The 13,037-nt window shown below is 44.7% G+C and overlaps 1 protein-coding gene across 11 annotated transcripts in view; it reads right to left on the reverse strand.

Annotated features, from left to right (window-relative positions):
* Window positions 1-13,037, reverse strand: part of RYR1 (ryanodine receptor 1) — a 1,215,008-nt gene that overhangs the window by 640,389 nt on the left and 561,582 nt on the right. For all 11 annotated transcript variants that reach the window (XM_086938669.1, XM_086938668.1, XM_086938662.1 and 8 more), the window contains 3 exons: window positions 9,810-9,973; window positions 9,483-9,561; window positions 8,201-8,290 (listed from right to left, as the gene is read on the reverse strand). In XM_086938669.1, coding sequence (XP_086794795.1) covers window positions 8,201-8,290; window positions 9,483-9,561; window positions 9,810-9,973 — 333 coding nt within the window. The remainder of the gene's footprint in view (window positions 1-8,200; window positions 8,291-9,482; window positions 9,562-9,809; window positions 9,974-13,037) is intronic.

Genomic DNA, 13,037 nt, shown 5'->3' on the forward strand with positions numbered 1-13,037 from the left:
CTGACCATCTGTTCAAGAAAGCGTAGCCAAAATCATGACAGACTTAAGCTAGACAGACAATTACTATTAAAAATGTTGTGGGGATAGCAATCTATGAGAATAAAAGGAGTTATGGATGCCTTAACAATGAGCTCTTACTGAGGGGTGTCCTCTTCCTACCTGCTGGGAGTGCTGTTACCGTCCCGGTTTCCTTGCTTGTTCTCTGGCCGCTGCGCCACACCACGCCTCGCGGCCCCCGCTCCGCGGGTGCCGCTCGTAGGCGCAAGACTTTGTTGGGGACTTTCTGCCACCTGGTCTCTTGTGCATTGGAGCACCAACGAGCCCTCAGGAACTGCCCATCCACACACGAAGGCCGGAGGCGGGACTGCGAGGACCAGCGTGCTGAGCGGCGCTGATCGGCCGCAGCTGGTCCTCTTCCCGCCCCCTCCATCTGTTAAAGCCTTCAGGGATCGTGAGCTGCCTGGGTGTCCTCTTCCTAGCTGCTGGGAGTGCTGTTACCGTCCCGGTTTCCTTGCTTGTTCTCTGGCCGCTGCGCCACACCACACCTCGCGGCCCCCGCTCCGCGGGAGCCGCTCGTAGGCGCAAGACTTTGTTGGGGACTTTCTGCCACCTGGTCTCTTGTGCATTGGAGCACCAACGAGCCCTCAGGAACTGCCCATCCACACACGAAGGCCGGAGGCGGGACTGCGAGGACCAGCGTGCTGAGCGGCGCTGATCGGCCGCAGCTGGTCCTCTTCCCGCCCCCTCCATCTGTTAAAGCCTTCAGGGATCGTGAGCTGCCTGGGTGTCCTCTTCCTACCTGCTGGGAGTGCTGTTACCGTCCCGGTTTCCTTGCTTGTTCTCTGGCCGCTGCGCCACACCACGCCTCGCGGCCCCCGCTCCGCGGGAGCCGCTCGTAGGCGCAAGACTTTGTTGGGGACTTTCTGCCACCTGGTCTCTTGTGCATTGGAGCACCAACGAGCCCTCAGGAACTGCCCATCCACACACGAAGGCCGGAGGCGGGACTGCGAGGACCAGCGGGCTGAGCGGCGCTGATCGGCCGCAGCTGGTCCTCTTCCCGCCCCCTTAACCTGCCCTGCTCCTTGATTAACAGAGCCAGTAACGCGCACGCGGGACGCGCGCGGGGCTTAGGCCGGGGCTAAGACTGGGCAAAGAGCGGGCCGTTTGAGGCCGTTCGAGGACGGCAGAGGACGGCCCTGGCCCACCCCCCTTATTGCTACCAACCTGATTATTGTATTATCGTGCCGATATAGGCAAGCTTAAACTGTTACACCTTATCTTGTAAGTTGAGTGACGACCCCCTTTCCATCTTAAGCACTATGAGCACTAGGGTGACACGCAGCAAGGCCTCCAAAGGTGGCTCACAAATCTGTGGCCCTATGGACGACTTCATTACCCGCACAAACATAGCCATAGATGAAGAAATATCTAAACTTCAAACCCGGGTATCCCTAGAACTAGTAGCTGCAAGAAGGTTGTCCCAAGTAATTGCACTCTCAAAAAAATCATCCTTAGGCCATATAGCCACTTCTGTTACTCCAGAGCGTACTGTTCGTCCTAACAGTATCATCACTCAGGTCGATGTACACCAGTCCCCGATCCTTCCTACTCCCACCCTGCCCTTGGAGCAATCACCTATTGTAGAAGGGACAAATTGCCCTGCACCTTCTTATGCCCAGAGTTCTACCCTTAACCCACCCCCCCAAGCATTCCCAATTCCTAGTTGCGTTAGCGGTATACAACCTAAAAGAAAACGCCACTCACGCTCAGCCTATTCTCGGAAGAAGGCAAAAGTTGCAGTCTCTCAACACCTGACACTGACTAACGCCCCGGCACGTAATGTTTTACCGGAGTGTTTGTCGAGCATACAGCCACCACGCCAAAGCAAGGGAGAGGGTCTAGTTACACCCCCTACCACCACCCTAGAAGATGAGGGCCCGCAGGCAGAGGACCTGGGTAGGAATGATAGGGAATTTATAGATCAAGTTTGGGAAACATTAAAAAAACTTCTCTCACCCCTTGACCTAAGATTGTCGAGGATAGAAAACAATCTGCTCGAGATAGAGAAGAGCATTATTGCGCTGGCCACTCTCGGCCTGAGAAGTCTTGAAAATCAGGGCTTGCCCCCAACTGACCCACTACCATTAGCTCCTGTCCTGCAAGCTGAGCAGCACCCGCTTCCAGCTCCAGTTGCTGCAAGGCCTGTCCCTAAACCGAGGACTGTGGCCGTGGACCAAGTTTCCACTACCGCTAAACCTCAGGCCTCCAAACCCCAGGTTCCCATACGGAGCTCCAAGCCTCAAATAGCAAACCCAAATCCGGGAGTACCTCCTAGACCTCATCCTGTTGAAACCCAGGGCCTCCGTCCAAAAGATAATTTTAGAGGGGGCTACATAGATCTTCCCCCAGAGGCCAATGACTATGTGGTTGTGTTGACAGGCGTTCCTGTGATCGACATTGACCAATACGAAAATCATTGGTCATTGAAAAATAAGATTATGCATTGGCTCAACGTTAACAGGCCGATTCCCAATGGTAGAAGAAGTCGAGTACTGATGGTTCGCAGAACACCCTGGGTGGGTCCAACAAAGAAATCTAAACCAGGGGACTGTGTAGTTGTGACTTTTGAGGACCCGCACACGGCACACCATATCTGTTCCTGGCCAAGCAGTGAAGAATCCTCAGTCATACCAAGGCCGCTATCCTACTTTTACCCTCCACGGCAAGTCCACACTCAAGCGGATAACTGGTCATTGGTACAGCATCACCCATGGAATAGCCATCCTATGAGGCAAAAGAATACTCTCCTGCATTGGAATGGCCTCTCAACCTACAACAGATTCGGTGGCCTAGAGGAGGTTGATTGACTCTCTATGTTCCCCGTCTGCCCACAACTGGAAAAAGCAACGACACTTCAGGCTGTAGACAACGTTGAAAATCTAACTCATGGCCTTCTAACTAGCCAAGGCGGGCTTTTGAACAGCTTGCCCCGTGACATGGGGCCGACTAAAACGATTACTCTAGACCGCAATAGAGTGGAAACGAGGACAGATCTACCCTGCTTGATCCCCCCTCTTCCTGTCCAAAGTGAACTAGTGGAGATTAACCCGCTTGATAGAGCCGCAACCTCAGTTTTCCACCAGACTGAGATTTTTCCAAAACCATCTACACTGGCTGTGATAAACCCTCCCCTACTTATCCATCCACCTAAAAACTCTACATCTGGTGAACCTTTTCTGAAGATCCTAAGCTGGAATGTGGCAGGTCTCGCACGTAACTTTGATATCCCGGAATGGAATGCCTTCCTGGCACCTTATGACATTTGTCTCCTACAGGAAACCTGGTGCCAGGAACCAAGACATAGAGTGGGTTTTTCGACCTTCTTTGTCCCGGCTGTCCATCACCAAGGATCTAAAGGACGCCCGTCCGGCGGTCTTCTTATATGGATCAGCATAGCATTAGGTCTTAGTGTATCCCAAAGGACCACTCAATCATCTGACCTTCAATGGATATCACTACACTGTAAAAGGGGAAGGAATTTAGAACTATTTAATCTCTACCTAAGGGGCACCAGGAGCGGAGCATCATCTTTAAATCCAATAGGCTTAAGCAACAACCTGGCTGCCTGTGACGCCGATTCCCTTGTCCTTCTAGCAGGGGATTTTAATTGCTGTTTTGAGCCTTTAGCTAAAGAAGACATTCTGGATACCTATGATGAGGACAACAGGAGGGGTATTCCTATCTTGAACCTTGAACCGATTCCCAAATGGACACAAAGCGCGATCGATATAAACGCTCTTTGTATGGAGCATAACCTGAGATCAACGAATGGTCGTTCCAAATCGGATTCCATGGGTGCCCATACATACAATAGGACGGGTCACTCATCCAGAATTGACTTTATTATGCTCAACTATAACCTCTGGCCATACCATCACGACATGGAGGTTATAGAGACCTGTGATAGCGACCACAACCCTCTTTCCTTAACCATCTCTATTCCTTGGCAAACTGGGAATCAAGACACTCTTGATCACACATGGAAAGCTTCACATGAGATTCTTCCCTCAAACTGTGGCAGGCGTTTGAAATGGGCTAGAGTCTCAGCAGATGAGGCAAGGATGACACAAGCCGGAATCATTATATCAGAGGTAGAACCTCGGCTTGACACCACAAATTCCACTAGTAAGATGGTCTTATCGCTATTTACAGAGACTATAACGGCATTAAGCGGGCTGCTCATCATTCCCAAACCCAGCTCCAGAACCACTTCAAAAGGAGCTCCAAGGGCAAGAGAAAAGTGGTTTACATCTAAATGTCGAACTGCTAAGGGTGATCTTGTTGCTGCAGTGAAAAAAAAAGATCAAGCCAACATCAGGTCCGCAAGGAAACTTTATAGAAAATCTGTGACTGAGGCCAAGCAGGCATATGATTTCAACTTTTGGCGAGAATTAACGGAGGCAAGCACAAGGAAAGATGCCAAGGGGTTCTGGGACTTGCTAAGATCTAGAGAAAAGCCCATTGACCAACAATTGACTTGTAATATCCCTGGCGATGCTTGGTTTGCCCATTTTTCGAAACTGTATTCGGCTCCTTCAGGGCCACCACAATCAGATCTGGTCCCACTGTCCAGCCCCACAGATTTTCCACCGAATGATGGCTTATTCACTAGCTTGGAAGTAGAGAAGGCAATTAGGTGTATTGTTCCTAATAAAGCGGCAGGCCCCGATGGGATCCCGGGTGATCTGATAAAGAATAATCCCCTATTTTGGAGCAGATTAATTGCTGCGCTTCTTAATGAGGTTATGTTGGGGGGGTCCTTCCCTGACTCTTGGAGGGGCGCTGAAGTCGTCCCCATTTTTAAGAAAGGCAGCAGGGAAGACCCAGCAAATTATCGCCCCATCAGTTTGCTGGACTCGACGCAAAAGGTAGCAGGGAAAGTGGTATTGGGCAGGATTCTGCAGTGGGTGGATGAAAATCAGATTCTGTCTGATTTTCAAGCGGGTTTTAGAACGGGGACAGGCACCGTCGAGCAGACATTCCGCCTTTTAATGCTTTATTGGAAAGTAGTGGTGCTAGGAGGGGGCAGTTTATACCTAGTCTTTATAGACTTAAGAACAGCCTTCGACCTGGTCCCACGTGCATTATTGTGGAATGTCCTCGATGGGTTAGGTCTACCTCCCTATTTGCTGGCCTTGCTCATAAAATTTCATGACAGTAATTTTGCCCAAATCAGATGGGGTGCCCAGGGAGAAAAAACACCGCGTATCCCAGTAGACAGGGGCGTCCGCCAGGGGTGCGTGCTTGCCCCCACTCTGTTCTCTCTTTACGTCAATGGAGTGGTGGAGCACCTCCTCCAACATCCAGCAGATGCACCATCCCTGGCTGGAAGGAAAATCCCGACGCTTCTGTTTGCGGACGACACCCTTCTGATTTCGAAATCACCTGCGGGTATACAGTCATTACTCTCCAGTTTCAAGGCCTTCTGTGATACCAAGGGACTGGCCATAAACATCGGTAAGACCAAATTTCTTGTCCTCAACCCCCCCAAGAAATCTGTTAAACCCCCCGCTCTAGACTCTGTCACATTAGAAAGAGTCAAAGAATTTGACTATCTGGGCATACGTCTTAGCGATAGTATGAGTTGGAAGGCACATCACCAAAAAGTGTTTCTGACCCACAAGAGGGTTGTTGGTGCTCTGCTCAAAGAACAGCGTGCTTCCTCCACAAAACCTATTGGGGCACTTCTTGATATTTACAGGGGAAGGGTTGTGAGTGCAGCACTGTACGGCGCAGAACTTTGGGGCACCCAGAGAGTGGACACTTTGGCCCACTTAGAAAATAAATTTCATAAAGATCTGATGAAGCTACCCCACAGCACTCCCACAATCCCCCTTTTGCTCGACGCAGGTACCCGTCCAATCTGTGAGCAAGCTAAACTACGCCCTCTTTTACTATGGTCCAGAATTTGGAATGTCCCCGAACTCCACAGCTATGCAGATGCCCTAAAAGATCTATTGGCTCTACAAGGTTGGCATAAGGTCACCTGGCTTAGGGAGGTCAAGAGGCTTCTGTACAAGCTGGGCCTAGGAGCCGCGTGGGAAAATAAAACAGCACCTCCAAAACAAGTACTGAAGAAGGCCTATTGGTCATGGGTGGACAATGAGAGAGTAGGCAAAACAAATCATCCCAAATCTGTTGCCAATTTCTTGATAGTTAAAGACATTCCCTATAGGGAACCATATTTGGATCTGATCCATAGTTCACACGACAGAGCATTGTATTTTAAATTTAGGGTCGGGGTATTACCTTTATGCCAGTTTACCTCTACCTGGAAACCACCCCTGCAAACTGTACCCTATTGCCCATTCTGTGAGCTAAAAGTTGAATCTGTTGCCCACTTACTGTTCGAGTGTAGAGCCTATGTGGCCCCTAGACGGAGGTGGTTGAAGCCTCTTTGTAGGAGCCTGGGAACTCGCTCACATTTGGAAGCCATAAGAATACTGCTTTCAGATGCTAGACCCTTTTTTGCCATTTGTTTGGCAAAATTCCTAGGTTGGGCTTGGCGCATAAGAACTGCGAAACAACTGACGATCCAATAAAGTGTTCCCTTCTATTTTTATCTATTTAATGCTTTTTTCGTGTAAACGATGAGATGCTTTTTTTAAAAAATGAAATGTAAGTTGCTTTGTCTTGATTACTGTTAAATTGTTTTTATGCTATGATGTTCTGCTTTTATGATATGTTTTTATATCGAAATAAAGCTTACTACACACTAAGAGCACGCACCAGGTCACTGGTATCTTTGAAGCACACTATGGAAATGAAAGGAATGCACAAAGGAATTATGTGGCACGCTGTAGCCAACTTATGTAGTGAATTATGCAGCATGTATCTGGCTGTCAATGAGGCTGTTTTAAATAAAAAGCTTAATTGTGAGCTCTGTACCTCAACCATTAGAGCAGGGGATGTACCCTGGTTGCTCTTCTTTGGAAAGGCATGGGTGCATTTAAAGAATTTTAAGACACCTATTGTTCTCATTAAGGCCTCCCTAAGCAGTGTCATCTCACTATAAACTATACACTTCATGTAAACAACTGACAGTTGATTAATTGCTACTGTTCTGTCTTCTGAATTTCCTTTTCAGTAAACCTTTAACATCCCACTGCACTATCTCCTCCCTTATTTTTAGACCTTGTCTACAGACATCTTTTTCTGTCTGTTGTCAAACACCTGTTGCCTGGAGTGGGCTTTGGGGTAGCCGTAGTTCATGATTGGATAACTTTCTTATCTTTCTCAGTACCTTTTTCCTTACTTCTTAACTTTTGCTCCTATTCTTGTGTTTGTCCCAGCCCTGGACCACAGCTGCTTTACCATGTTTCTGATTGGAGGATTTATATCATTCAACTACTGACATTAGAGAACTGTTTTTTATTTTATTTTTTAGCACTCTGTAGAAGCCCAATACTTTTTTTGCTCTCACCTTCCCCCTGTATACTCTTATATGCCTGCCCACTATCCATGTTGTGGCTTTTCCCCTCCTTCTACTTATCCGTTGATCCCTCAACCCTCCTTTTCCCACCCGCTTTACATTTTTTCTTCAATATAACTCATTTGGCGAGTGTCTGGGCCCCCTACACTGCCACCGAGCTGATCAGGTCTTTTTTTAATGCTCCTATACATTTTATATTTATCATTTGAAAATGGTCATCAATCAAACTTTTTCAATGTTCCCATCTGCCTGATGCGAAGAGGGATAACTTTGTTACCCCCCACCACCACCACTACTAATATCAACAGGTGATACATGCTTTATAAGGCCACTTAAATATGAACTGTAGTGGCTTAAATGTTGGGGATAGATTCGGGGCACTTTAACACTAATTCTGACTTACCCGTGTGATCAAATTGCAAGATTTTTAGAAAAACCTGCCAATATTGTGTGTGCTCTAAAATCGACAAGTTTGTTATATAAGCATGATAAACATTGAAATATCAGATGCAGTACACACAAAGCATAAGGTGGGTGACGTTTTACAGAGCAGCAGGTGTCAAATAAATGTTTTGTCATGAAACACATGACTTTAAGTGACTTTAATTGAAACCCTTCACTGAAGAAGAAACATAAATTAGGCATCTTTGAATGGCAGAATTCATGTCCAAGACAATCATGCAAAGTGCAGAGACATGTTGGATTTACCTTTTCCGAGAAGGTTTTGTATGGTCGTAGCATAGGGTGCGTCTTGGCCTCCTCATCGATGGTTTCACCATAGGTCCAGTTGTTCTGTATCTGGTCAAGAATAAAGAAACTAGAGTTAAAATGCTCATTTCTAGCCATGAGCAACTACATTGAGTCACTAAGGGCTATCATAGCAAAATGAATCTGTAATGCAGCTACGTGCAACTAGGGCATGGAACAGGGAATAATTTGTGTTTTTAATAATACAGACTGAGATATGATGTAAGGAGTTAGTGAAAGGAGAAAGAAGAGCACATGACTGAGTTGAAGGTATTGTTTGGAGGATACAGCTATGGAACTTCCAATATTCCTTCACCGCAACACAGAATCTCAGGAAAGTTAATTGACTGGCAGTGGATTAGGAAATACTCTAACACTCGATCAAGGAGGAAACGTGCACTGGAATGTGGTAACACTAGAAAGAGGAACAGAAAAAAACCTGAACTGGGAATACATTGGACTTTAGAGATTACAAATAATTCACACAATGGAGCATACAAAAACAGTCGGCAATTATCAAACGCAGACTGACAGATCGCTCTCATATGCATTTGGTAAAGGTCACAACACTTGACACCTCAATGAGGCTACTACTGCCTTTGGAATAACTCATGATCTGCAGACAGCTGTCTGCATACCAGGACTACAAACTTCTAAAAGGCAACAACATTTGGGAATACTGGGCTATTGTGCTATTGAAATACTATGGAACAGAACACATCCCAACAAGATGTGGCATTTGGTGTGTGTAAGCCAATCGTTACATTGAAAATGTTTTGTTGATCATGTCATTGGCTGGATGGTTCTGGCGCTAATGGTAATGATGTTCTTTCTATCTTCCAACAGTGTTAGTAGTATGTGCTGAAATAGGGATTCAAAGTTTCCAACTACATGGTTTTCATTTTGTTTTATTAAGTGGTTGGAAATTGGTGGGAAGTGATTTGAGGTTTTCTTACTGTTCTTTTTACGTAGATTGAAGGTTTGCAATATTTATTTTACGATTCAGGACCCCGGTAAGGGTGTTCCTGTGAATCCCTGAATGTATTTGCTGAGTACAGAAAAGTGTACATTGGTGCTATAAAAACTAGTGCCTTCATGGTCTATTGTGTTGTTGACCCAAAAGTACACTACTTTTCAGGACAACATAGGTTCTTGTATGAATCGTTAGTTGGGCTTAAAAGAGTTATCACTAAATCCAGCAAGCATTGTAGAGTTCTCTTTACAATAAGTTTTACTAACATACCTTATCAAACGCCCACTTGTCATGTGTGTATTCAGCATATTTATTAATGAAAGTATCCAGCTTCTCTGGAATGATGACACTGGAGGAGAAAAATAAAAAATTGGGCGTAAGACACTCAATTTACAACAGAAAAACATACAAGCACATTAGGGATTTCTTCTGCTTTCCATTCTTTCTAAAGTCCACAACAAAGCAAAGGAGTTTGTGGGGTGCTGAATCATTACGGACAGCTACAAGATCTGAACATATTCCATCATCAGCCACATAGTGTTAACCCCCCTTATTAACAGCATAATAATAAGATGTCTAGAGTCGCTCCAAGCTCACTTTAAAGTTTCCACCGGTTTGGGGTCAAAGTTGCCCTCTGCGTCTACTGAAGCCTTTTTCTCTGTCTTTGAGGAGTAGCTGGCATCAACATAATCAGGAGGAATGGCTCCAGCAATGGCGCAAAGGCAGGGCATCGCAATCTTGTACAGCTCGGCGTCAAACCTCTACAGCAAAACAATGGAAAATGAATATGAGAATGCACGTAACCCTCATGACCACCTACAACATAAAAATACCAAAAATGTTTTCATTCAAAATATTGCACAAAAGTAATATTAAAGCCCCTTTACAGTCACACAAACGGAGCTATTGATCTTCCAATAACTATTCCAAATCAGTTCTGGAAAATCACTCTGTCAGCTCCAACTACTCATTCTGGGAATAGGCGCTTACAATTTTATAAGGACAAAATGAGACCTACTGAAACCTTGTTCTCTTCAGGGAAGGCTACGTTTATTTCTTCAACCACATTGGAAGACTTTCCTGCTAGAGAAATTAATGTTCTTAATGATTCATCCTTCTATCTACTGATACATTTGTGATCACCTTCAGACACGCCTCCAATCTAATTTAATTTCACTAGTTGCACAAAGCTTATTTTACAGCAGATAGGCTATGGAAGAATCAGCTAAATCGATTGGTAGATTACCTTAGTTGCCTTACACATGTCTCTATATGGTTAAGGTGCATGATGTTCAGGATTTCTAGGGAGAGGGCTGCAACGTTTTGCAGGAGTTGTTAGGTTGGTGACTTAAATTTACTACTAATCTTGAACTGCTATGCCTTGTTGAGGACCAGGATCACACTGGGAAGAAAAAAAATATTGATAAACCTGGGGTTTCTTTCGATTAAATGGGAGAACGCAAAGGATTAGAGAAACAGAAGAACAAGAGATTGCTGAGCCGCTCCGGGGCATGGATATTTTGTTGTCCTTCAAGAGCTGGATGGAGGGGAGGATGGCAACGAGCACCAGCCAAATCGCCCACATTTCCAACAGGTTGATGTGAAGAAGAAAAAGTTACTCTTGTGTAATCCCAGTTCTCTTCCAGGAGAATCCCCATCAAAGTCATAAGTTCTAAATAGTCCCATCAACGTGCAGGGATCCCACAGCACTCGAAAAATATACATATATGTATAACAATTTCTTTTCTTTGACATAGAAACTTACATGTATGTATGCCGCCTACAGTAAGGCAAAAAATGGCCGACTTGCATTGAATTTCCATTTTACAAAGAAGCCAATTGCATAAAAATGTGTCCCTAATAAAAAGTGTCCATAGAAAATCTTTCACAAACCTTTTTAAAAGGATAAGGAAAGGGAATATGAGACGTTGTTAGCTAATAGGCTGCACTGTAAAGCATAGTAGAAAAAACGGGCACTGTGCTTCTAAGAGCCTCACAGTACCCTCTGTATGGCATCATGCCTCACAGGTGACAGGTAGGTCCAGTCATTTTTATAGAAATCAGGAATCCTGGGTGAATGAATTGTTGAGAGCTGTAGTTGTTCCTCTCCGGGGAAGTAGGAGGGTTGCTTATGACTTTGATGAGGATTCCCCTGGAAGAGAACTAGGATTACAGTTGAGTAGCCTTTCCTTCTCTTCCAGGAAATCCTTCCCAATAGTCATAAGCTCTGAATAGAATAGCAAGACCATCCCACAACAATTAGATATGAAATAAAACAGCTCAAACCATCACTCGAAAAGGTTCCTCAAATTAGCCTGCCCAACTTGAGTACACGAGTTAGAGTCTGAATCTAGACAGTAGTATCTAGTGAAAGTATGAACAGCTCTCTAAATAGCGCCTCTACATTCTGAAATAGAGGCATTTCTAATAAGAACTATATCTGCAGACTTTCCCTGTGTAGAATGTGCTTTAGGTCCACCAGGTAGGGACTTCTTAGCAATTTGATATGACAGAGTATACCAGAGACAATCCAACTAGAATTGGATCCTGTGAAAATCCTGTTCTTCCTAGACCTTAATTAATGAAAAGAGGATCCGATTTTCTCACGTCTTTTGGTTTGTCACTCTTTTAACACCAAGAGAATGTAGAGAGCTCTCGGCTGGAATCGATGAATGAGGAAAGAAAGTAGGTAAATAAATGAAATAATGAATGGAAAATCAGACACCACCTTGGGAAGAAAACTAAGATGAGTTCTCATTACAACTCTATTGTCATGAAAATCTGTGTATGGTTCAACAGAACATAACTCCTGAATTTCACTCACTATGTACTGATGTGATAGGCACTAAGAAAGCCGCTTTCCATGTAAGATGTTATAAAGAGGTTTTATGAATGGGTTTAAATGCGGGTCCCCATTAGTTTTGACAGGACAATGGGCCCGATTCACAGAACTAACTTAAAACAAAATCCTAAAACGTACTACTTTTGGTATTCATAGAAGGTATTTAGTAGTAGTAAAGTTCGGATTTTGTCTTAAATTTGACTTAAGACAAACTTAAGACAGACTCAAGACAGACTTAAGACAGACTTAAGACAAACTTAAGACAGACTTAAGACAAACTTAAGACAGACTTAAGACAGACTTAAGAAATACTAACTTAAGTCTGTCTTAAGTCTGTCGTAAGTCTGTCTTAAGTTTGTCTTAAGTCAAACTTAAGACAAAATCGTAACTTTACTACTACCAAATGCCTTCTGTGAATACCAAAAGTAGTAAGTTTAGGATTTTGTCTAAAGGTAATTTTGTGAATCGGCCCCATTGTTTCAAGTTCCCAAGGAGGCGATGGAGCCCTAAGTGGAGGAACTACCTTTTTAAGCCCTTCTGGGAAGACTTTAATTACAGGTATTCTAAAGAAAGAGGTTTGTGATAGAGATTTTCTAAAGGCCGTTATAGCCGCAAGATGTACTTTAGTAGAAGAAAATTGTAAAGTAGACCTTTCCAGATGAAGCAGATAATGTACAATGACTTCTTACTGACACAAAGATGGGTTGCGATTGTTTCGTATGCGCCATATGCAAAACCTCTTCCACTTACGATTTTCTCGTGGTAGGTGTTTTAGCCTCTTGTAATGTGCCCATGCATTCTTTTGGGAGACCTAGATGGCTAAATTGGATGAAATCAGGAGCCAAGCCATCAAACTCAGTGGTGGAAGGTTGGGGTGCCAAATCTGTCCTCTAAACTTGTATAGGAGATACTGTATGCATGGCAATCTCTTGTGCAGTCGTTCTGACAGATGAAGAAAATCCATGAACCACCACTGATGAGCC

The sequence above is a fragment of the Lissotriton vulgaris genome, chromosome 9 (assembly GCF_964263255.1).
Source record: "Lissotriton vulgaris chromosome 9, aLisVul1.2, whole genome shotgun sequence".
NCBI classification, from domain to species: Eukaryota; Metazoa; Chordata; class Amphibia; order Caudata; family Salamandridae; genus Lissotriton; species Lissotriton vulgaris.